Source organism: Schistocerca serialis, chromosome 2 (genome assembly GCF_023864345.2).
Source record: "Schistocerca serialis cubense isolate TAMUIC-IGC-003099 chromosome 2, iqSchSeri2.2, whole genome shotgun sequence".
NCBI classification, from domain to species: Eukaryota; Metazoa; Arthropoda; class Insecta; order Orthoptera; family Acrididae; genus Schistocerca; species Schistocerca serialis.
In genome coordinates this window covers 435,861,403-435,888,761 of record NC_064639.1, presented here as the reverse complement: position 1 = coordinate 435,888,761, position 27,359 = coordinate 435,861,403, and the positions used below count along the sequence as shown (strand labels likewise).

Here is a 27,359-nt window from a genome sequence, read left to right as displayed (position 1 = left end):
TGTGTGCATATATGCTAGAGTGTGCAAACGCACGCACACACAAACGTGCATGCGCGCGTGCAAACGCAACCCCACACATACACACACACACACACACACACACACACACACACACACACACACAACTGTGTGTCCATTGAGCACATGCAGACACACACTTCTCTTTTGTGTGTGCCTGTCGATGACTCAACACATCCGCTATTTGGTGACTGGTCTCCTTTACCCTGAATTATTTACATTCTACCTGAACTTTCTTACTATAAATAAACAAACTAATCTATTCTTCTTTCTATTCACTTATCCATGTAACACTAGGCTTACCATTGATGGATGTGTCTGACTATGACCATTGTTCACAATAAAATGTGAAAGTCCTGATTTGTCATCTCCAAGAGCTCCACCAGCAAGTATGGCATCAAATATAACTCTTGAAAAAATCAACTACAATATTATCAAATAAACCCTTATACCATGTGGGGCTGAAGTTTGTAGATTCAAAGATCTTAAGACATTAAAAAATGTTCTTGTATACTGTTCACCAGTGTTTGCCATTTATATGTTGAAATCACCTTGATATCAATTTTAAATTTTAATATTTTCCTAATAAACAGTTCAAATGTTTTGAAAAATGTATATACAGCTTCACCTGGAGACCTATATAAGCTAAAAATTGTGATATTCTCAATATTCAGTCCTTGTTGTTGTTGTTGTGGTCTTCAGTTCAGAGACTGGTTTGATGCAGCTCTCAATGCTACTCTATCCTGTGCAAGCTGCTTCATCTCCCAGTACCTACTGCAACATACATCCTTCTGAATCTGCTTAGTGTATTCATCTCTTGGTCTCCCTCTAAGATTTTTACCCTCCATGCTGCCCTCCAATACTAAATTAGTGATCCCTTGATGTCTCAGAACATGTCATACCAACCGATCCCTTCTTTTAGTCAAACTGTGCCACAAATTTCTCTTCTCCCCAATTCTATTCAATACCTCCTCATTATTTATGTGATCTACCCATCTAATCTTCAGCATTCTTCTGTAGCACCACATTTCGAAAGCTTCTATTCTCTTCTTGTCCAAACTATTTATCATCCACTACACTCCATACAAATACTTTCAGAAACGACTTCCTGACACTTAAATCTATACTCGAAGTTAACAAATTTCTCTTCTTCAGAAACGCTTTCCTTGCCACTGCCAGTCTATAATCATCAATTGAATTCAATATTTCTTCTGTTACCCAAGGATTTCTCCTAGCCCTCGTCTTTTTACCAACTTCATCCTCTGCTGCCTTCACTGTTTCATCCCTCAAAGCTCCCAATTCTTCTTCTACTGTATTTCTTTCCCCATTCCTGTCATTCGATCCCTGATGCTCTCCCTGAAACTCTCTAAAACCTCTAGTTCTGTAAGTTTATGCAAGTCCCATCTCCTTAAATTCCCACCATTTTGCAGTTTCTTCAGTTTTAATCTGGAGTTCATAACCAATAGATTGTGATCAGAGTCCACATCTGCCCCTGAAAATCTCTTACAATTTAAAACCTGGTTCCTAAATCTCTGTCTTACCATTATACAACTTATCTGAAACCTTCCAGTATCTCCAGGCATCTTCCATTTATACAACCTTCCTTCATGATTCTTGAACCAAATGTTAGCTATGATTAAGTTATGCTCTGTGTGAAATTCTATCAGGCGGCTTCCTCTTTCATTTCTTAACCCTATTCCATATTCACCTACTCTGTTTCCTTCTCTTCCTTTTCTTACTATCGAATGCCCAGTCACCCATGACTATTAAATTTTCACCTCCCTTCATACTCTGAATAATTTCTTTTATCTCACCATACATTTCATCAATCTCTTCATCATCTGCGGAGTTAGTTGGCACATAAACTTGTATTACTGTGGTAGGCATGGGCTTTGTGTCTACCTTGACCACAATAATGCGTTCACTAAGCTGTTTATATTAACTTACCTGCACTTCTATTCTTTTTATTCATTATTAAACCTACTCTGCATTATGCATATTTGGTATTGTATTTAAAGCCCTGTATTCACCTGACCAGAAGTCTCGTTTCTCCTGCCACCGAACTTCACTAATTCCCACTCTATCTAACTTTAACCTATCCATTTCCCTTTTTAAATTTTCTAACCTACCTGCCCGATTAAGGGACCTGACATTCCACGCTCCGATCTGTAGAACGCCAGTTTTCTTTCTCCTGATAACGACGTCCTCCTGAGTAGTTCCCACCCGGAGATCCGAATGGGGGACTATTTTACCTCCGGAATATTTTACCCAAGATGATGCCATCATCATTTAATCATACAGTAAAGCTGCATGCCCTGAGGAAAAATTATGGCTGTAGATTCCCCTTGCTTTCAGCCATTCACAGTACCAGCACAGCAAGGCCGTTTTGGTTAGTGTTAAAAGGCCAAATCAGTCGATCATCCAGACTGTTGCCTGTGCAACTACTGAAAAGGCTGCTGCCCCTCTTCAGGAACCACATCTGTCTGGCTTCTCAACAGATACCCCTCCATTGTGGTCGCACCTGTAGTACGGCTATCTGTATTGCTGAGGCATGCAAGCCTCCCAACCAACGGCGAAGTCCATGGTTCATGGTTCATGAAACTTAATTCTTCATTTAGTTTGGCAAAGGAAAAGCTAAAATTTATCTACTGAAGAGAATAAAACATGGTAAGTGTTACTTGTACACTCAGTTGTTGTGAATTGGCAAACATTCAAAAAGCTATGACTCCTCTGACAATGTTATTTCAGTTTTATGTATATTGTGTACACTATCTGGGCCATACCAAGTTGTCAACAGTGAGAGTTCTAACATACGAAGGGCTAAATCTATTGAAACAAATGCAAGTCAGAATGACAACAGAACACATAATGTGACAAGAGAGCAAACTGAGGAAGAGAATGCCCCCAAAACACGTAAATGTTTAAGTGGGGCAGAATACCCACAGGTCAGCCTTCTAAGCTAGGAAAAATGTAACTAAAGTGAGTCGGCAGCCATCTTAACTCCTTGGCTCGTAAACCACATGCTCTCTCCAGTACACATGGTGTTGGTGCACCCTGCTGGCAGCCATCATGACCAGTTTGCTGGCTGCCAGCATCACTGGCTCGAGTCCTCTGTTGCCACGGTATTATCTGCAGGTGTGGATACCAAACTATGAAACTAAGTTTCAAAACAAATGCTACACCAAAATTGTACTTTCTTCCATCTTTTGAAAGTGTACTTTCTACATAAAACATGGAAAATTAATGGTTTCCTTGACCCCCATCATGAAACAACTGCTCTCAATGACTGAAATATATCACACTAAATAGATTTCAACTACAGAGAAGTTTTGACAACTGGGTGTACAAGTAACACTATGTTGTGAAATTGTTATTTAATAAAAAGTGCAGACTTACCTGTAATTGCAAATCCTCTCTTTCCTTACGTGCTTCTTCTGTTAGCCTGTCACCTTCCCTACAGAGCTCTTCAATTAAGTGCAAGTAAGGAGAGTTCCTCTGGTCTGTCGAGTCACTTATTACTGAACGAGCTGAAGAAATTAGAAAAGAAATGTATTTCTGTGAGAGTTATAAAGAGCAATCAAGATAATGTTATTAAAAGTGGCACAAAAATAGGCAGTAATTTTATGAACAATGTTAGTACGCTGTCAGTAAGAATGATGCTACTTATTCATTTAAATGTTATGCCCTTCTGAAACAAGTTAATACCAATATATTTTCCTACATTTCAAAGACTGGGGGCAAGCTTATGTTCACAAATAAAACATATTCAACAACACAGCTAACAAGTCTTCCAGTTTTCTGACTAGCATCAACTTGTAATGGAACTGATATCTGTCACACTCTGGGCAGCTGTATCTTCAAATATCCAATGGGTTTAACAGATAATGAACTAGTGATTCACTAGTCAATCAAAAACTACCATACTTGTTCAGGAATGATGTTAGCCTAATAAACGAAATCTGTAAGAGTGAGAACAAAGACAGAGAATAGGCTTCTAAATGAGTTTAAAAACTGAAATCAGATTCGAATAATTAAAAAGATGTAGCATGACAAAAGACTGTAACATTATTTACTTTTTAAGTTGCACAAATCATTCCAAAAGTTTCTAAGTAAATTGATTATTTCAAGTGGAAAAACCATTTTATGGAGGAAACATTTACAAAAGTAGTTCAGTTTAAGCACATGCATGGAACGTGTTATTTCTATAATGCAGTCCAGATCCTGAAAAAAAGCTTCCATTATAAATTCCAAGGCTACATAATGAGCCCTGATTAGCTTATTCTTCTATCAGTCACTTTGTCAATGAACTTTTATGTGTATATTATCATAATGTTAGCTTATAAGAGATCACATTCAAGTTACATAACTGTGGCTATGCCCAGCAATAATATGTACATAACAGGCTAGTCACATTTCAGTTATTATGCCGCTACCAATCACTTTACAGACGACTATTTTACGCCAAATTATATCATTTATTATAAATGTGCCCACAATTAAAGAGAGTCTAAACTGAACTTGAGCAAGTATGAGTCTGAACTGATCTTGAACACATATTCTGAATAAGCAATGATTAAAATTATTCTTAAAAATTAATATAAAAAAAAGAAGAAGAAGAAGATCTGAAATTAATTTTTCAGTACATTTGTATTACATCTCCAATGTGTGCCACATTAATCATTATGCCTGACTCACCAACTGTTACTGCTGCCTACTGGTAAAGAAGCAATTGTAATTTTTGTTCTTTCAAAGCAAAGTTTGCTTCCATACATTAGAGATACAAATGTCATTTGGTTTTGTAAACTACATTTACTATGAAAGCATGGTCTTGCAGCGATACGAATTAATAAAATCTTCTTGGGCTTCCAGCCATGTCAGGTGGTTAAAATCCCACAAGCTTTTGACTGAACTCTCCTCGGCCATTGTCAAGTGGTAAATGATTGCCATGTCACTGTAGCTTGACATTACATAGCTGCACTGGCTGTGACATCACTGGCACCCTCTTGCATGCCAACTGTGGTAATGTTTCCATCCTGTGCTCATCATGCATGCTCTAACCTCACAATGGCTGGGTCTTAGACTGTGCTGATCTGCAAACTGCCATCCTTGTATTTGTATTTCTACCACTTTTCTGACACTATCCCAAAAGCCATTATTTCAACCAATTGGACAGTGTGGTGATGTGAAGTCATTAAGCTCCATCCCTAGTGGACCTTTTTATGCAAAAACTTGAAGTCATCACTACAGACATGGCTCCATAAGCCAAGTTGCTTTTATCGTTACACTGACGACACTTTTACTACCTGGCCCTAAAGATGTGGAAAACTGGGAGAACTCTTTGAACACCTGGACAGTATTCATGACCACATTAGGTTTATAATGGAAGTAGGGATAAATGGTGCAGTGTCCTTCCTTGGTGCCCTCATTTGCTGCAAAACCAATGGATACCTCACATGCTCTTAGTCCCCACACCCAGCACAACACGGCGTTGTGAACACCCTCGTCCAACATGCTTAAGTCATCTCAAATGCTGAAAATCTTTCACTAGGGCAAAATCACCTCCAAAATGTTTTCCGGGAAAATGGCTACAATCACTGCCAGGTACCACAGGCTATTTCTGATGAGACACACAGGAAAAATACTACCAAAGAAGAGAACAAGAAACTTTTATTTTCGCCTTCCTGTGGCACCGTGTCAGGAAAGATTAGCCAGCTACTGAAGAGAGACAACATCTTATCAGTGTTCAGGCCCCCAGCAAAACTATGACAGCTCATGAGGCCTGTGAAGGATGACCTAGCATTAGGAATGCCTGGGGTGTGTTAGTGCGGCTGCTACTATATTGACCGAACAGTGCGCACTGTGGTGCAACACCAGATGGAACACAAGAGGTGCTTACGCCCCCAAGCTTTCCTGAAAAATCTGCCATGGCAGAACACGGTTTAGAAAATTGACACCACATTCTATCTGATGAAAACCTGTTATTACGAGTACGAAGGGATTTTGGGATAGTATCATAAAAGAAGCAATAGAAATAAAAATATCTGAAAACACCATCAACAAGGATGGCAGTTTGCAGCTCAGCACAGCCCGGCATCAGGCCATTGCGAGGTTGAAGCAGGTGTGATCAATGCAGGATGAAAACATTACCACAGTTGGCAAGGAAGAGGGCACCAGTGACGTCATAGCCAGCCAGGGCCATGTAATGGTGAGGTCATGGCAACACGGCAGTCATTTACCACTTGACAATGGCCAAGGAGAGCTGAGTCAAAAGCTCATTGATTTTTAACCACCTGACATGGCTGGAAGCCCAAGATTTTAGTCATTTACTATGACTTTTCAAGTGTAATGGTCTTTTCATGAGAAGAGGCATGCTGACCATAAACAAATTTGGTGCATATCTACTTACACAATGGCCTATCCCTTTTTCAAGCACCAGTAAAATGTGCAGAACTTAAGTCCCAACAAAAGTTTAAGCTCAACGCTGTACTTAACAAGTACACATGTTAACTGTCTACAGAAATAAGAGAAAAAAGAACACACAAAAACAAAATATACCTTTCTTTAGAACAGTTTACATATTTTTCTTGCACTAACCGAAGGCCTGGTCCTAGAAAACATTACTCCCACGTCCACATCCACAACATACAAACAATAACAAAAGTAGCAAAACCACGTGTTTCAGTGCTAAAATCCTAAGATCAAAATGGAAATAATGAATAAGTTGTAAATACTGAACATTATATGCATGCCATTTCCTTTTTTGCAGTTATGATGAGTTTCCTATTAAGACATATTACTTTCCTGTCCATACAGCCAGTATGTGTCACTGCTCACAAGTATATTAACAATGAGAACCTTGCATACAGTAATGCAGTTCATCTATTTCTGTGAAAGACGTTAACTGGTTTCCAGCAATACATTAGTCATATAACATGACAGATATTCTGAAACAAACTTCAAGAAATACTTTAATTCTTTACTGACATAACGCCTCAAACTGCAGAAATAACATCACATGTTCAACTGACAACAACTCCTAAACACAATAAACAATGGTAAGATCACACAATAATAATAATAATCAGCCACTTGACATTTACTGCTGGTTACAGGTCTCTAAACTTTTCCATGCACATCATCATCATCATCATCCCAATCCCCAGCTCCCTTGCAACTTTCCATCTTATTCAATGGGTTGACAGACAAGACTTCTCCACCAATTATAGTCCTTAAATTTCCCTCCCTCTTCAGTGCTGCCCCAGGTATGCCCTTTCTGCTTGTCAGGCTTAATCATCTCCTTGTACCTGAGTTTTGATCTTCCTCTTGGTCTTTAATATCTGAATGTGAAATTATACATTAGCTGGGGTAGCCTGTTATCATCCACGTATCATATATTTCCTTGCATATCAGTCTTCAGTGATATGTGTCATTTGTTCCAGCAAAGGTTTCAACTATGTCTTTCTTTAGGTTCTAATCTTTCTGTTTATTATAATTTTTTTTCGGCAAATTGGATTTTTAAATGTTTCATAAGTCAGTAAATGCTTTACCTAATAAACTTCTGATCTGCTCTGAAATGGTCTCCTGGACATGAACTTACGTCAAATTTGTATTGAGAGAGATTAAAAATACAAAATACCCTGTACAAAACTAAATACCAGGAGTAATTAGTACCAGCACAAATAAACAAAATAAGTCATCTCTCACTGCCTCTCTATTGTTCACACAACAGTTACAAGCATACTAAGGTCTTTGCTGAAAGAAGATTGCTCTCTTTTAGAGCACAGCAGCACCTCTGTAGGACTGAATCACTGAGTCTTTCAAAGTAATAAGGAATCTTCTTTAACATTCTGCCATAACACCTTTTAATACAAGCTGTAATACAGATCGAATAAACTGGATGAACTACAAATGCTGCAAGAAAATATCACAATCACCTATTACACCAAGCAATAGCAAAACACAACTTTGTGGGTAAGAGAGTGGGCTGGGGGACAGTGGGCAGGGGCCTTTTGAGATCAGAGTTATGACATGGAATACAGGTATAGGAAAACTTGTTAAAAAACATAAGTCACCAAAACACAGATTTCTTGGACTTATAATAGCACATAACTGCTAAGACTTCTAACAACTGCTTCAACTCTTGGGCCATTTTGTATCCGTTGCTTCAGCTCCATTTTCTCTGAATTGAGGAAGAGGGAAGATCACGATTTGTAAATCATATGTCCTCCATAATCAAAACCCTCCTGGCCTTAATCTCTACTGGAATTGACCAGCCCCCATCAACTACCTTGAACCTTATCTCATCATTTGCAATCTGTGTTTCCCTTTCCCATTACCATTTGTTACAAGATTCTATTTAGTCAAGATGTTGCACTGAGGTAATGTAGTGCCCCCCCCCCCCCCCCCCCCTCCATCTCTCTCTCTCTCTCTCTCTCTCTCTCTCTCTCTCTCTCTCTGTGTGTGTGTGTGTGTGTGTGTGTGTGTGTGTGTGTGTGTGTGTCCACTTAGCTACATGTTCCAACTTGTTTGTGTGTCTATCTGCCACTCAGTGTCATTGTTTTTATTTTCAGGATAGCACTAGCAAAGCATGTGTTAATTCTACACCATTTCATCGTAAGTGCATTGTATATAAGTGTGTGTCGTTTTTTCCATGTTAGGAATAAGAATGAAAGCGCGGCACTCATCTACTGCTTTGTATGAACGTATCTCAGGTTCAGCACTTTGTCTTAGCAGTGAAGTGAACTCATGTGAGTCATTGCTGTTTAAGTCTTTTTGTAACTAATGCTACATGTGGAGTTTAAATGCTGTATTTCTTAATTGTATCTGTCTTGTGCAGGCAACAGTAATAAGTATGTGCATAGCACAGTTTCTGTTTTATACCTTATTATTATTATTATTATTATTATTATTATTATTATTAATGTTAGCATTAGTAGTAGTAGAAGAGTGCAACAACTATAACAAGACAGTTGGTCCCGAGTTTAAACAAATAAGACCTTAGACCACCTATGGGGACAGGAGCACAATGGGAGAACAAGCCCATCCTGCCTCTCATAGGACTAGCAGCCTACATCTATGCTCTGATATTCTGTGAAAGCAATGGTTGCTGGGATTGCTTATCCCTTCTGGTGTCGTGAGGGTCGTACTTGAATCCTGTCATGTACCACGATTAGTCTCTTCACTCATTCCAAAATAAGAAAAGAAGACAATGAAACATAAAGCAAGCTGGAGTACACAAATCATTTGGTAACTGGTACAGTGCAATTGTTTACTGATGTTGGCAATGATGTAAACTTATTAGTTTAGGCCTGACCTCTGCCGGTATCATACGCAACCATAATTCTAACATCCCACCTAAAATTTCCAAGTTTAAGTGTGGTTGTGGTGGTGGTGGTCATAGTAGTAGTAGTAGTAGTAGTAGTAGCAGCAGCAATTGCTGCTGTTGTTATTATTGAAGAGTGGGAAATCTGGTACCACCACTTAGTTTATTTTTCTTCAGTAGCATGAAGGAAGTAGCTGAGCTCAATATCTTCAGCCAGCAAATGGATCATTATCAACAGTGCCACATACCCTCACTCCATAAAGCAATGCAGCAAGATTTCGGATATCACCTAGGACTTTGGCACAGTATCCAACAATATGGAACTATACCCCATCACCTCCTCTCGCTTCAACAACAAAATAACAGTGAAAAAACTGTTTTCAGTATAGGATTTGAACTGGCTGCATTCAATCCACTGCAAAAGCATGAGTTAGTGATCTTAGACATGTCGTCAGGGAGTTATGGATGTCAGTTACAAATCTGTATGAATATTCATTATTTACATTCCATCAAGAACTTTCCAATAACCCATCAATCCTATGGATGTGATTAGAAAACGTGGAGTCCAAAATAAACATGGGTAGTTACAAACATGGAGAACTTTAAAAAGAATAACACTTTCAAGAATGTTTGTGCTTACTCACTCTGACCTTTCATCACAACTAATACTTCATTTGTTAAATGATGAAGGGAGTACTACTTATCTGAACTTCAATACTTTATTGATTAATGGATTTTTTTTCCACTTACCTTTATCTTGAAGTTTTGCCATGTTTTCCAACTGTCTTGTAAGACCTGAATGGACATTTTCTCCAAATCCTTCTGATACAATTTCTTTCGTCTGTCTTTCCCTTTCGAGTTCTCCAATTCTAATTTTACACAAATCTAAGTCCTTCATTAAATTTTTATTTTTTACAATCAATTCGTTTATTTGCACAAGTAGGCCTTCTTTTTCTTGGGCTTCATTTGAAAGCTCATCACATAAGACAACTACTTTGTCTTCCAGTGACTTTGCTTTACTGTTTGCAGTATTCAAGTGCTCTGGCAACGTAGTTGATAAACCAAACAAAGCTGATGCTTCTTTTCTTAAACGTCTCAAGCAGTTAGAAAGCTCAGTATGGATGTCAACCGACCAATCCTTATTTTCTTCAATGAACTGCATAAAGCTACTCTCATCATTAATATTAATGATACTTGAGATGTTAGGCGCAAAATGAACTTTCCGCATTACTTGTTGTTCACTGGAAACATTGTGTGCCACAGGCAACGATGGATTTTCATCATCATCATCATGTAAATCCACTCTATTATCAGCAGACACATTGATATCATTCGACCCATATGAAGACTCTGAAGTTCTTGTGTGACTCAAAGAATTCATTGATACATTAGTATTTTGGAAATCAACAATGGTTTTCAACTGACTTGTCTCTCCAAATGGTAGCTGCTCCTGTGGGCTGGCAGTCTTTAATTCATTTACTTTAGTCCATGATGTCAGTTTTTCAGCTAACACTATATTCAGTTCCTCTTCACATACACCAAAGTACTGCACAAGTTCCTCAACTAGGAATCGCAACTTCTCTGCCATATTTCTCAAGCTGTCTCTGAAAGAAGAACAAAAATGTTAATTTGAGCAGAGTAAAGTTACAAATGTATCATAGGGAAACAGGTTTTTTATTATTTACTTCTACATCTAGTGCTCCAAAAGACAATCTGGCAGGTATTCTACTAAATCTTTATTTCTTAAAACATGCTCCTATTGAAATAAGTGCTACGCGACCACCCCATAAATTATACGATCATCAGGTGCGATACAAAAACCCTATCTCGTCACTAAGCAATAGCAGCAGAACTGTGGCCAAAGGTTACTGAGAAGTGCTGCTGAATTCTAGTGCCAAGTTCAGTTCACATAAAGGATATATCACTGGGAGAAAATCCACAGTTACATACCAATAAATCACCCAAAGGTATATGATTAGCAGCTAGCATGTCTATAAATCGTAGCTAACGGCAGAAATATAAGAAATTTAATGTATGATAAGCTAACAACTGCTAGGCATACATATTTGACAGCTTTAATGCAGTATACAACAGTTTTTGTACATCAAACCCTAAGCAACCAAGGTTTCTCACAGGTAAATTGACATTTTCTGTCATATGTGCCACGGAGAAGTGCAGTTTACAGATATGGCTGCTGTACAAATTTATTTACACTCGTTTTTGAGAATAGTTGCTAACATAGTCATTTCTTTATGTGCTACTAACTAACCATCACTGCGAATTTACTACATCAGTGATACTCTGTATAGTATGCCACAATATTTCTGTTATATGAAATAGACTCAACATGCAGTTACATATCTGGCAGTGTTTACAAATTTACAATAACAAATCAAAGAACTTTTGTGATTTTACTAGACATGTTAAAGGAATAGTTTCCTTTTACTTCATTAAAAACTCTAACACTCGCATAGTCAAATAGCCAAGGTCACACAAAGACAACTGAAGAAATATCACAACATGACTTATTCCTCAAAAGTAGAGGAAAGACCTGAATGATTGGTTTGCGATGGATTACAATAGCCAAACACAGTTTCAGTTATCAGTTTAAGAGTGCTGGGCAATTACCAATGGATAACTTATTGAGCAACTCATTGTCACTGTAAGAAAGGTATGTGTGTGTGTGTGTGTGTGTGTGTGTGTGGGGGGGGGGGGGGGGGGGGTTATGGTTCCACCAACAAGCATACTAAGTAATACAGAGCATCTTAACAATGGTAGTATAAAACCAAACTGTTCTAAACTGTAAGTAAATCAGTACTTGTTTTGGTGTTGTGATGATTTACTCTCATCTCAGACCTTATGCTCATCCAATTATGGCAAACTGCTGGAGCCCTCCTAGTTGACAACAGACATAAATCTAGCAAGGATAGATAGACATACTTTATCTAGTATCAGGACAGCATACAGAGTTAATGGGAAAATAGCTACACTCATGGTAAATTACAGAGAAAGGAGTGCATTAACAATGATTGTTACGTGCTATTATAATAGTACTGAACAGAAATTGCTAAAGAGCCCAATTATTGTTGAAGAGAACTGAATTAATCAAAACAACCAACACTGTTGTTTGTTGATTTTGTTAAAAGTGAGCGACTGTGAAGACTTTTGATTGCATCCTTCCAACTGTCAACAATAATGGAGGTTCTATGCTGATCATCGTCAAAAGAGCTGCACCTAGAAGGATGCAACCAGTTTCAAACTGGGTGGGTATGTTGCACACCATCAGATATGCTAATCATTAGCTTCGCATGATAAGCCGCACACTACATACAGTAGCATCCATAACAGCCATGACAGCAAGTATGACAACAGGTAGCAACCCTAGAGCATCACCTGCATCTGTACTATGACCAGACATGTCTGGCAGTGGGTTGCCCAGCTAGACAGATTCGAGAGGGTCCCCACTGAGGAGCTCCGACAGGCTGAGTTGTCGTATCATTGTACTGTGTGCAACACTGGTCGTACAGATGCCATCAATGCCCACTGTTGGTGGCAAAGGATACAGGAATGCTCAAATGCATGATATGCAGGATCTAGATACTTGACATGCACCACATGGAGAAAGAACCAATGGATTGTCCACCATACATGAATATATCCACCATCAATAGAGCTGGTTTTCAGCGGGCTGTCCTGCCATCTATGCAACATCTCTTAAGTGTTAGTACCACCGACAGGTGGTTGTATGATCCAGGGCTTGCCACATGCTCAGCATTAAGACACCTACCACTCACACCCCCATAACATTCCACCTGAAACACCTGCTGTTGGCAAGGACAGATGTGGAGCCCTGCAGACGGGATGTGGGTCACTTTAGTGCCATGTCCCACTTCTGCCTGGAGGCAACGATCAACAGTTCTGTCTCTAGAGTTGCAGTGGAGATCGCCATGAAGAGCAGCTTGAGGTCTTTTGTCACATGTCATGCCAGCCTGGTGTGATGGTGTGGGGATAATTACCGTACGGCGCCCATTCACTGTTAGTGCTCCTAATGGAATCTGTAACAGCCAAACGATATGTGGAAGAGGGCTCGCAACTGGTAACTTTATGTGATCGCTCCCCAATCTAAAATTTGTGGTGTGCCACGGAGCACGTCCACCCAAAAATGTGCGCGAACTGTGCATTCAGGTGCAAGCAGAATGGGATGGATTACATCCCAGACCCATACAACTCCATGCCGTGACATCTGGATGCTTATATTCCCAACCATGGTGGCTTAACACCACACTAAGAGTTACATTTTGTGACCGTGTAGCACAACAATGTTGGTCTTTCAAAGTTGAAATTGTAATCAACTTGTATGTGTGGTACCATTTATCTTCCGGCCAACAATGACTTTGTTCAACATGTAAACGTCACTACAGATATTCAGATTTAGGTTATGACATGTTCGATATGCCTGCCCACGTTGGTGATGATGTGGTGCAGAAGAATAGCAAAATTCTGCATGACCCACTGAAGTGTCAGAACATCAATGCTGTTGATCACCTCCTGAAAGGCTGTTTTCAGCTCAGCAATGGTTTTGGGGTTATCACTGGACACCTTGTCTTTAACATCGTCCCACAAAAATGAGTCGCATGTGTTCAGATATGGGGAATATGGTGGCCAACCGAGGCCCATGCCAGTGGCCTCTGGGTACCCCAGAGACAGAATGCGGTCCACAAAGTACTCCTCCAGGATATCAAACACTCTCCTGTTTTGATGGGGCCGAGCTCTCTCTTGTATAACCAAATATTGTTGAAATCAGGGACACTTTGAGTAATGGAGATGAAATCATGTTCCTAAACCTTCACGTACCATTTGGTAGTCACAATGCCATCAAGGAATATTGCAACAATTAACCCGTGAGTGGACATTGCACACCACACAGTCACCCATTGGGGGTGAAGAAACTTCTCAATCATGAAATCTGGATTCTCAGTCCCCCCCAAATGTGCCAATTTTGCTTATTGACGAACCCATCCAAATGAAAGTGGGTTTCATTGCTAAACAAAACCGTGCATGCACATACTAATTCCCATTATGCCCCACAGACAATTGTGCAGTTTAAACGTCCTAACGCAAGCTGTTCAGAAGTTATGACATTTTATTTCATATAGTTCAATAATTGTCATCCTGTATGATGATCAGTGTGTAAAAGTTAGAGCTGTCATAAACAAGTTCAGTGGGTCTTAACAATGAATGTTGATAAAATCATTTCATTTTAGCATGTTCATTCAGTGGAATAGGTATTGTTCTTGATCTCAATAATTTTTATTTAAGCATTATTAAACCATTTTGGAACATATTGGGGGAAAAATATCCTCCAACAGCTTCCAAAAATTGGTGGGCCAATATACGAAATGCATTGTTCTTAGGAAAATGTATGCCGACTGGAAATGAAATATGTGAGTTTGTATTATTTTCCCCAGGCCTCTATGACAGGCATGAGGAAAGGGATGTCACCTGGCACTACTTTCCCTTACATTTCCCTTTGTTACCTCTATCATCAGTTGTTATCTTTATTTCCATGCTTTGAGAAAGAGATCATGACCTCCAAAGTATGAGATCCACCATAAACTTACAAATATTCCAGTTGGCTATCACAACTCAAACTCTTCAGAGACCATCACCTAAACTAAATAAATACATTTTCTACGTAGCTCTTATTTAATTCATTACCCTTAGTATTTTTTCTTTCAGAAGATGATATAGAGAGAATTTCTGACTGATAAACACCCAGAGAAGTCAGAAACTGTTGGGCAAACTATACATATATGAAACAGTGAGAGGGAGGTATGACATCATAGATACTACTAATCACTTCAGACAGTAGCCACTACTGGCAGAATCATAGTGTGGTTTCCCGAGAAACAATGGGGAGAAATGCAAAAAATAGATGTTACTTGGAAGGGAGGATGAAGAATAGGGTTTAAAATCTCGACAGTAAGATGGTCAGGCAGTCTACCAGCTCAAATTGGGAGGTGATTAAAGGAAATGCCATGTCCTTTTCAAAGAAACCAACTAAGAGTTTCAAGGGAGCTGGGAAACTGCAGAAAACATAAATCTGGAATTGAACGACTGTCATCTCAAATGTAAGCCCATGTGCTCCCCACTGTGCCTCCATGCTCAGTCCATCACATGGAGTGGCAGCAAGAGGGACAGTTGCAAGAGAGTACATTCGCAAACTATCTTCTATATAAATTTTAATATACTATATACTTTCAGTAAAATGACATTTTACCTTTCATTTACTACTGCTTGATAATCAGCACAGACTTCATGACTGAAAGCATCAGCACAATCTTTCTTCAAAATGTTACTTGTTTCTTGGACCTGAAATAAAATGTACCTTAATTACATGAAAAAACTTTCCAGTAAACTACGGTGAGTCCATATAATAATGCACTTGAAAAATAAAAAAAGTTACTATTAATAATTAGCCCAGTTTTTTTAAAAATAAAAACTGGAATTTAATAATTACCTTCTTGGTGGCAGTAAGTTCATGAGTATTTTTTAAATTGTTGGCTTTCAACTCATCGATTACTTTTTCATACTCAGATTTTATCTCTGCAATTTCATTTGCATGCTTTTCTTTAATTTCCAGTACCTCTTTTTCATAGCACATATTCAATTTCCCTTGTAGCAGTACCAGTTCTTTTGGCTTTGGGGTATCATCATCTGATGTGAGAAGCACCTAATGTAAAGGAAAACTGATTGATAGTACAAAGCATTACACTGCAACAAAAATACATTCATTTATTGTTTGACTACAATATTTGTGAAAAATGTAACAACAGGGATACTTGTAACTGAAATGATCTTTACACCACACATTAGATACATGATAGCCCAAAAATGAAAAACAATCAGTTAAATGTATATGAGCTTTGATCATTCAATATGGTGCAAAGCCTTACACACTACAATCAACACCTTTCAACATATGTGACGAAGAAACAAAGACAGTTTAGGTATGCAACTGCAGACTCTCTTTGCATGTCATCCATATGAGAGTTGAAAAGGATCAACTATGGTTGCTAGGGAGCCATGATGATCATGTGTGTTGGCCAATACTTGATGAGAAACATTTCAAGTGAACTTGCAGGTCAGGGAGGCAGTGGTACTTATTTTCCTTTGATGAATGCTTACCAATTCCGCAGCATATATAGCTGAGAATTGTATTACTGCAATATGACATGTGGAAATCCCCAAACAGCAGCACTTAAAAGCTGAAAGATCCTTTGTATGGCACTTGCAGGTTGGTATGTCCTCGGTACACAAGAGACAAAACTGCTTCATGTATTCAGTGGTGTCCCAAACTGTTACACTTTCATTTGTCCTTCACGCAATTTTACAATGGTGGCTCCTGGGCTGCAGTCACCATGGAACTGTTAAATGCTTTGCAACCATTACTGTAGGACTGGCTGATGAAGAACCCATCCAAAAACTCCACAATTGTGATAAGGGTGAACGTAATCTGAAGTGTGTGTATTTTCTCTAAAACTGAATCTGATATAATTAAATGCATCCACCTGTTCAGCCAGCAATACATGCCATCAATCAACAGAGACCTCGTGGATAACATTGGAAGTTCACTGAGGCTTTTGAGGATGATGCTGTGGTATATTGAGAGGTTGTAACAATGGAAAATTGTACTGAAATGCGGGAGGATCTGCAGTGAATTGACACATGGTGCAGGGAATGGCAATCGAATCTCAATGTAGACAAGTGTAATGTGCTGTGAATACATAGAACGAAAGATCCCTTATCATTTGGCTACAATATAGCAGGTCAGCAACTGGAGGTAGTTAATTCCATAAATTATCTGGGAGTAGGCATTAGGAGCAATTTAAAATGGAATGATCATATAAGTTGATCGTCGGTAAAGCAGATGCCAGACTGAGATTCATTGGAAGAATCCTAAGGAAATGCAATCTGAAAACAAAGGAAGTAGGTTACAGTACACTTGTTTGCCCACTGCTTGAATACTGCTCACCAGTATGGGACCCGTACCAGATAGGGTTGATAGAAGAGAGAGAGAAGATCCAACAGAGAGCAGCGCACTTCGTTACAGAATCATTTAGTAATCGCGAAAGCGTTACGGAGATGACAGATAAACTCCAGTGGAAGACTGTGCAGGAGAGATGCTCAGTAGCTCGGTACGGGCTTTTGTTGAAGTTTCGAGAACATACCTTCACCGAGGAGCCAAGCAGTATATTGCTCCCTCCTACGTATATCTCGTGAAGAGACCATGAGGCTAAAATCAGAGAGATTAGAGCCCACACAGAGGCATATCGACAATCCTTCTTTCCATGAACAATACGAGACTGGAATAGAAAGGAGAACCGATAGAGGTACTCAAGGTACCCTCCGCCACAAACCATCAGGTGGCTTGCGGAGTACGGGTGTAGATGTACATAGGCCTACACCTATTGGAGTGCTTCAGCATTGAGTCAATAGTGTGGGCAAATGATCTTTGGAGCACGAAAGCGATTACCACATGCTGTATTTATCAACATAGGGTGCAGTAACGACTGATCACTTTTTCTTTCTTTTTTTCCGACACATCTCACTGCATATCTATGGCATTTCTGGTCACACGCAAACTACTGTTGTACCTACATGTATACCACCTCCTTGCACTCTGGGTCACTCATTGCTGGTACATTTTGATACACATCTTGTCAGTTCTGAATAATTTCGGCCATGCTTCATAGATGTACAATATTAACTTTCGCAAACGTTAGGGAACCAGTTGCCATTTGACTTTGTTTTTAAATCAGACCTAGTTACGGAAATGAATGGGCTAATAACGTTCAAGTTCCGTTTTGTGAGATGCTAAATCTGTGTTACATCTTGTATGCAAATTTAAGTTTCATACATGAAAAACACAATCGGAGATTTGCGTGGCAATCTGCAATTCGTACTTCAGCGTTTAAATAAACAACTATCTCTTGGAACGCCATAGATGCTTGTATATTTACGTAATTGTTTCACCTGCATTTGGCACACCGCATTAAAAATTGTAATTTGTTTGGAACAAAGTTGATGTTAATTTCATGAAAGGGGCTTGTTGGTCTGTGACGAAGCAACTAATTCAGATGAACAAACGTCGAGTGTTCAAATTTGTGATGTGACGTTGAATTTTTGAGTTTTGTATACTGGCATCCCTGGTTCGGTATATTTTGGAATTCTCGTTACACTATGTTCTATTAAAATGACGATGTACGAGCAGGACCCAGTCAAACATTATCAGTGTTCTAACACCTTCTGCCTGGCTACAATAGTCGAGTCTTATTACAAGAACTGGTATCTTGTATGGTGTGTGTAGAAAGGGTAATGGCAATGCTTCGAGAAATATTTTTCCTCTTAGTTAATATATTTTGGTTCGTCTTGTCGCACCCTTCTGCTTCCAATTGTAGTTCTTTACGAATTCGTACGAAGAGCGATTTCGTCATAACGTTGGTCAAAATGGTGGTTATTGCAAGGCTGCAAAGAGAGCAATCTTTTTAGGGCACTGCGACGAAAAATTTCGCCCACCTATGAAGTACTGGTAAATTTTTTTCCGTTTATAATATTATACATGTTGTTATTACATCGGGATTCCTAAGGTCGGTTTTTAGACACGTACGATAATAGTATTAAACAAATTCTTGAGCATGGGAACTGCGCGCCGTAGATCAAGAGTTGACAATGATTCAGAAGACTAATGAAACCTGCGTTTCACTTAGTCATCTTTAAAAAATTCCAAGGTCCACGGGAAATTCAGTTTGTCACTAGCAAATATACAAATAGGCAAAGGTCAAAATAAAAATCGATATTAATACATTTCCCAAGGTCGCGTTATTGAAGACATATTCGAATAAACATGACTTGTACGTTTCCGAAGATATATTATTATAATGTCACAAGAACTATAACTGGTACTTAAAGGACAAAATTTGGTTAAGGATTCCCGAGTCTACTCACCATGGACTTCCAGCGGCAAAGCTAAGTGGTAATAAGCGGCCAACTAAACCTTGTTTACTATCGCGTGAGTCATTTTTGTGGTCTCGTCACATGGAATGGACAGCACAAGCGCTACACAAACTTCTGTGGTATAGAGGAAAATACCGAAATCGTAACCAAGTTGAAAATAACATTAACATTACATGAGCAAGACAGCAACTGAATGAAAGAGATTTTTCAGCACTCTCATACACGTTTGACATTATGAGGAAGAAGCCATTAATAGCGATCTGGTAGGCCTAATACCGTGGGAAAAAGTTTGAAAACCTACATATTAGACAGCTGATTAAAGGTGCATTTTCTTCCGAACAATGACATAGTCGCGTGCAATTAACCCTCAGAATTCATAGTTTTAGGAAAGATTCCATGGAACTACTCGACGGTGCGACAAAAATTAATAAACTAACATTGTAAAAAGGCGTGTCCGTATTCTACCAAAAACATTCCAAAGCTGAACTTATGAATTGTTTTCGTTTCCAGAAAATTGTGCTTGATCTCTTCAGCAAGTTGTCTCTAATTATCTGCAAGAAACTAATTTGTGCTTGGTGGTAATTTACGCATTTGTAATTTGGAAAGCGAAGCACTTTTTCACTGGGCTGCATAAACAACTAAAACGTGGACAAATCTAATGGGCTGGTGTTTGATCCAAGTCGGCCATAGAGTTATTTCAGGCTCATCTTCTCTACAATATCATATACACATATATAAAAAATCAAATGGCAAATAAATTATAGGTCCCCTATAAATGCCTGAGTTCTCAGTTTAGAGGTCAATTATAGCTTACCACATTCAATGGATTCTGCAGCCACATACGCTGATGAGCCAACAAATTATGACTATCTGCTTAACAGTGCATTATGGAAAGCAATACGGCAGTACTTCTACACAGCATGGGTTTGACAAGTTCTCAGTAGGTTTCTGGAGATGTGTTGCATCAGATGTCTATGCACAGGTCACACAGGTCCTGCAAATTTTGGGTTGGTAGTTTATGAGCACAGAGCTGGTGCCTGATAAGTGTCCCAGATGTTCTCCATCAGGTTCAGATCAAGTGAATCTGGTGGCCAAGATATCAATGTAAGTTCACTAACACGCTCCTCAAACCACTGTAGCATTATTCTGGCCTTGTGTCAGTTATCTTGTTCGAAGATGCAGTCACTGTTGGTGACATCTAGCATGAAGGGATGCATGTGGCCCACAACACTGGGATGCATGTGGCCCACAACACTGTTCACATGGTCTACAACTATCATGGCGCCTTTGATTACCACCACAGGTCCTCAGCTGCCCAGTTGAACATAGCCCATAGCAAGATACTGCCCCTACTGGTCTGACTCTGTGGTGCAGTCCATGTTTTCAGTAGCTGTAGCCTGGCAGGTGGCACATGTGTACACAACTGTTGACTTTGTGTAACAAGAAACATGATTTGTTCAACCAGGCAACATATTTCAAATGATGCACAGTCCAATCTTGACAAGCCCATGCCAACTACAGCCATAACTGATCATGATGTTGGGCCAATGTGGAAACATGTAGGTATCATTTGCTGTGAAATCCGATTCAACAATGAGCACTGAAAAATGTGTTCCAAAACACACTTGCCTGCACCAGCGCTATTTTCTGTCATCAGATCTGTCGCAGATCACCATCTGTTCTGCTATACAGAGCCGGCAAGCCTCCAATCACCACATTTTGTGAGGCGAGAACATCCAGCACCTTGTTGCTTACTCATGGTTTCATCATCCTTCAACCACTTTACACAGACTCTCACAACTATAGTACGCAAAAAGCTGACTGGTTTCACCATTTTCACAATGCTTGTTCCCAAGCGTTGGGCCATGACAATCTGGCTTCAGTTCAATTCATGGATGAAGCATGGGAAGAGCCAGTCAAACAAATCTGGAACATTCATATCACTTATTTTCTTTAGAGCAAGTTATCGGTCTTCACAACAGCTGATTATTTGGTGAAATCTAACTAAATATAACTTCAATTTTTACCTGATAGAATTTCCTCATAATTACTGGAACATCCATAAAAAGCCTGAGACTGCAACTAAAATTAACCATTCAGTTATTAGTATATCAAATGAAATGCTACTGTTCTATTACACGCTCCAGGAGCACATCAGACATTACTTTAGTGTCCATAGATGACTTTCCACCCAGCAACCTGTCTGGTAGGAAATTTCCAATCCAAATGCAAATCTGTTTCATACATCCTGCAGAAACATATTTTTTTTTGTAAGCTGTCATGTGGTACTGCAGGAAAAGCTTTTTGAAAGTTTAGAAGAGCCAAATCAATCTAGTTTCCTCTGTCCACATCTCTGTGGTTAACGACAGAGACTGGAAGCGGAGTTTTGAATGATTGACGAAATTGAAATCCATTCTGTCTTTGACTGAGCTCATACTGTTTGAACTCTGTAGTCTACCAATAACTAAATTTGAGTCACACAGTAAGATCTGTAGGAGAGTTCTCCTTCTTCTTGTTGTAGATGGACATAATCTGTGGTTTCTCCACATTATTACAATAATATATCTCTTATCTCAAATTATGGTCAGGAGCAGAGCTAATGCATTTGTAAGTTTCATACTGAGTTACACTGTTTTTAGATGATGATGTTGTCTAGATGCTTTGTCATTCAATACTGTCACCAGTACAGCTACCAAATGACAGCAACATTCCTTGGTTCTTCTTTGTGAAGGAACATTTGAGGACAGGACTTAACATTTCAGTTTTGGTTTGTTACTTTCTACTTTGGCTTGTGTCTTGTATACAAATATAAGAGGCACTCAAATGAAAATGAGCCAGATGAAGAGAGAAGTACATGAACTGTTCCTTGTACTAAAAGTGATTGATACTAAAAGTGATTGACTGTTAGTACATTCATCCCACTGTGAGAAAAGAAGGTCAATGCCTTCATGAAAGAAGGTTTGCAACTGCCTATGGACCCATGACTGTACCCAGGTGTGCACCTTTTTGTCCAAAGCAAATTGATGGGCCACAAATGTCTTTCTTCAGGGCTCCAAAAATATGGAAACTGCAAGAGATTGGGATTGTATGGAGGACATGTAAGGGGTTTCCAGTGATAATTCTGTGCAGTGGAGCCTAAACAAACTTCACATATATCCTGTCATGTATCAGGGCAAAACTTGCCTGATTCTTGATTCTCCCGCTTCCCACTGAATCGACATGATGAATCACATAAGCAAAGTTCAGAATTATTTAAAGTACGTTTACAACTGGCCAACTTTTACTCCCTGGAGACAGGACTGAATTGATGATGTTATTTGGTGGCAGTCAATTCCGCATATAGGAAGGCTACAGGACATCAAATATAACATTTTTTACATCTTGCTGAAAACCATGCCTTGAGGGCCCCCACAGGACTGTCTCAATCTGACTGACAAGCAGCTGACAGGCAAAACAATTTCAATTTTGTAAGAGGGGACTTAACTTTATTTCTAACCCTACGTTAACACTAGTCATGGGAATTGTCTGCATAGTTTAGCAGGCTGCAGTGTGACTGCTGACTTAAGCAGCTTAAGGAGTATATCCTTAAATTGTAGGTCTCTGATGATAACTATGTCTACTGAATCAAATATTACCAGCTGAATCGGTGACCATTCAGGATCTGAGAGTGCCCACAGATTGTTGTATTACCTGCTCAAAAAGGCACACTGATAAGATGCAGCAGAAGGTGACAACTCCTACAAGAAGGTGGAAAACAAGACCAGAGCACATCTCAGGAGCTCAGCTTACCAAAGAAGGCTTCTCAAGAAATTGTTACCCCAAGGACCTGTACCACCAAGACTTTTTGGTCTCCCTAAGGTCTACAAAGATGGGATCTTGTTATGCCCCATTGTCAGCAACATCAGGGTTCCTACATATTTTATGGCAAAATACCTGAAAAACCTCAAATTTTAGGCTGAATGCGTCACATATGCCAATGAGCTTTGATGGTGTTTCATTTTTCACCAGGGTGCCTCTACGACAGTCAGCTGAACTCTCTGGTCGCAAGTTTGAAGGGAAAACCTCCAATCTTTTCAGGAATGTTATGACCTCCATGTATTTTCTATTGAATGGAGAATACCATGAACAAACACAGGGAGTCACAATGGGCAGCCCACTCTCACCTGTGGTTGCAAATTTGCTTCGAAGAAGCAGCCCTGGAGTCATCCAAATGGAAATCCACTTGCTTTTTCTGCTACATGGATGACACATTCATCCAGCCCCACTGATGGGACAAACTCCATGACTTCCTCACTCATCTAAACTCCATTCATCTTAACATCAAATTCACTGTGGAGACTGAGGCAGAAGAAAGACAACCATTCCAAAAGAAGAACTGAAGGCATCCTGGGCCACAGCGTGTTCCAAAAGAAAATGCATACTGCCTACATCTTCATGCAGACGTTTGCCACCACCCTGCACAAAAGAATGGGGTATTAAAACATAGTAAACAGGGTGCACACCATCTCAGATGCCGAGTGTCCTCCCTGCAAACTGGAACATCTCAGAATTGTGTTCCAGCAAAATGTTTACCCAGAATGACAGATTAAGCACACTCTGTGCACCCCCACTACTCTAAACTCTGGAGATGATCCAGAAACTACTGTCTGAAAAATGAGATAAACTCTTAAGCAGAAAGAGGCAGCCATGCCCTTCTATCATACACCAATGGGCTACCCGGAAATATCAGAAGCATACTGAAAAAACACCGAGTAAGAACTGCCTTTTGCCCATCTAATAAAACATGGGAATTATTGGGCAGCATCAAAGTTAACTTCAGTCTGCAGAAATCTGGTATATACCTGATGCTGTGGCAAGACATGTATTGGACAAATGGTGCGCACCGTCTAAGATCATAGCCGAGAACACCAGTGGCCAACTCAACCAATGTATCCTAACAAGTCAGCAGTCACAGAGTATTGTTTGTCTTAGACTCATGTGAGGGAATAGGAATGAAATGGGGTTTTGGCACAAACTTACAAATACTGGGACAATATCATTAGAGGGGCAACCTCATAAACTAGGATTGTGTCCAAACAGGCATCAGCAGCTGGCCCGATGTTGGCAACCTCCCTGAATGCTGAAATGTTGTGCTCACTGGACACTATGAACCAGCAGTATACACATAGACTGCTTGATCTTCCTGATACTGTCTGTATATAAAGCGAGAGAGTCTGTCATCTTCAATTTTTCTGATAGGTACATATTTTTCTAGAATCTGGTATTCTGTGTGCTTGAACTTGAGTCACAATTCAATGGGTGAAACAAGTGATTCTAACTACTGTCTGAAAAATGAGATAACCTCTTAATTATCCACTTTACTGAAGTGTAGGCTTTTCTGCATATTTTGTAGTCTAGGTGTCTTGCACCCCTCATATAGTTGATAAATGATTTTTTATTTGTATACTGATGGAAAATCGAGTCCCAACACCAAAACATAACTCGTGTAGATTAATGAAATTTTGGGAATACATTTGTATAGGTAACATATTTAAGTGACTAATGATGCAGGATCACAGGTGAAAGTAAGCATGAGAAAAGCTATTGCAAATGTGAAATCACTGTATATTAACAACTGGTGTAACTGCCAGAATGTTGAATGCAAGCATGTAAAAGTGCGTGCATTGTGTCATACATGTGCCAGATGACAATTTGTGCAATGGAGTTCCAGGTCTGTTGCCCTTGGTCAGTCAATACAGGAAAGGTAAATGCTGGTTATAGATGACCCAATGACATCCCAGTAAACTTCACTGCATACAGATCTGGTGACTGTGCATGCCAAGGCAACAAGTCGACACTCTGTAGAGCATGTTGGACTACAACAGCAGCATGTTGGTGAGCATTATTCTGTTGGAAAACACTCGCTGGAATGCTGTTCATGAATGGCAACAAAACAGGGCAAATCACCAGGCTGACATATAAATTTGCATAGGACAACGACAAGAGTGCTTCTGCTGTCATACAAAATTGCACCCAGACCAGAAGTCCAGTTTGTCTAGGCTGCAGATAGGTTGGTTGCAGATGCTCACCTAGCCTCCTCCTAACCAACACATGGCCATCACTGGCACCAAGGCAGAACCGGCTTTCATAGGAAAACACAACAAACCTCCACTCCGCCCTCCAATGAGCTTGACACCACTGAAGTCGCAAGGTCAGTGGATTGCACACACTACAGGGCGCCTGGCTTGGAGCCCTCCTTGAAGAACCGATTTGTCACAGTTCATTGTGTCACTGTATTGCCAACTGGTGCTTGAATTGCTGCTACAGACGCAATATGGTGTGCTATACACCACAGCCTGACATCATCAGCGAGTTCTTTAATTACTCAGTTTCACATTTATTTGTATATGTGGCTGTCTGCCTTGACACACATATTTTTAGCAATCTTCCATCTTGGTAGTGGCACATGGCCATATGGAGCCCAGTCTTCTTGCAACCATACCTTTAAATGACCACCGCTGCCACTAATCATGAACAGTGGCTACATTCCAGCCAAGTCTTTCTGCACTATAGTGGAAGGAACATCCAGCTTCTCGTAGCATTACATGATCTCATTCAAACTCAGTGAGCTGTTGATAATGGTATCTTTGATGTGTTAAAGGCATTCTTGACTAACATCAACTTGCTATGTCCAGTCTCAAAGGTAACTAATGCTCGTGACTGCAACAGGGTTTATTTAAAGAAAACTTAATTTGCATCCTCACAGTGGCACCATCAGTGCCACTCTTATGCAACTGCCATGAAATATAAATAGATACCATAATTCGGATGTAGAAACCCGCCTACCAACTTTTATTTATCTCACACAACTCCTTCTTGGCAGTGGGATTTTTTTTTCTGTCTCTGTATGTAAAGACAAGGCTGCTTTCTCTGTATATTTTCTAAATATAAATAGCTAGCAGCCTTGTGTTTATATAATAAAAAATGTCATTTATCAATTTTTGTGCTTTGTTTAGTAGACCTTTGTACCTTGGTGCTAATAATTGCTACTACTGTGTCAGGGTCACAGATGCCTTTGTCTGTGTGTTCGTCTTAAAGGGGTTAGCTTAGTTTGTTACATTGCATTACAGTTGTTGCCAACAAGTTTAGCATGTTTCTGTCATGGGTAAGACGCTGACCTAATCTGTTCAATGAAATGGTTAGAGAAAGCTCCATAAGACCATACTCGAATATAGGTCGGGCCATCTTTTTCTTGACGTGCAAGCCATCTGCTGCACGAAAACTAGACTCATTTTGCGTGAGAACAATACATGGTTGTCTTGCTACCTGTTAACAGGGATGGCTAGTCATATTCAAATATTACTATACAAGTGATAGAAAGAAAATGAAAATTAACTTTGCAACTTGAACATATGAACACCAAAGGATACAAACATTGACAGCAGACCATAAAAATTAATGCTACATGATCTTAAAAGATTCAATATCCATATTACTGCAGTTGGTGAAATTATGTGTGCTGAATAAATCCAGTTCATGGAAGCGATGAGGTGGCTACATCTATTTCAGGAGAGTGTGCTGCTGAGCCACACATACAAGCAGACACGGGACTGGTTTTGAGATCTAATATGATTTGTACATTGTCGAGATGAACTCATATCTGGTGTAAATAGGGATTTATGACTCTTGTGTTTACAACTTGCATATAATCAAGATGCAACTGTAATTAGTGTTATACTTCATCTCTGCTTCAAAAGAATATCAAACACAAAATTCTATTCACTGCTTGGTACATTTTTCACAGGTTTGCCAAAGTCTGAGTAAAGGGTATGTTAAAAAGTTTTGATGGTGTGAAGTGTTGTGAACAGGTATGACTAAGCAGGAGGGTGTTGCCAACGGGATTTATAAGAAATATTACTGCTCAGTAAATGACTGGAATATGATAATGATGACACGGCTGGAAGAAAGCTACATGATACTCTTCTACAGAAATATTAATATTCTGTGAAATATAAGACATAGG

General features: G+C 39.5%; 1 protein-coding gene across 1 annotated transcript in view; it reads right to left on the bottom strand.

The window, feature by feature from the left end:
- The window catches only part of LOC126456042 (A-kinase anchor protein 9-like), a 499,264-nt gene that overhangs the window by 176,984 nt on the left and 294,921 nt on the right, over nucleotides 1-27,359 (bottom strand). Inside the window, exons 23-26 of the mRNA XM_050091796.1 lie at nucleotides 15,861-16,073; nucleotides 15,621-15,712; nucleotides 10,091-10,944; nucleotides 3,415-3,545 (exon numbers count right to left, since the gene is read on the bottom strand). Coding sequence (XP_049947753.1) covers nucleotides 3,415-3,545; nucleotides 10,091-10,944; nucleotides 15,621-15,712; nucleotides 15,861-16,073 — 1,290 coding nt within the window. The remainder of the gene's footprint in view (nucleotides 1-3,414; nucleotides 3,546-10,090; nucleotides 10,945-15,620; nucleotides 15,713-15,860; nucleotides 16,074-27,359) is intronic.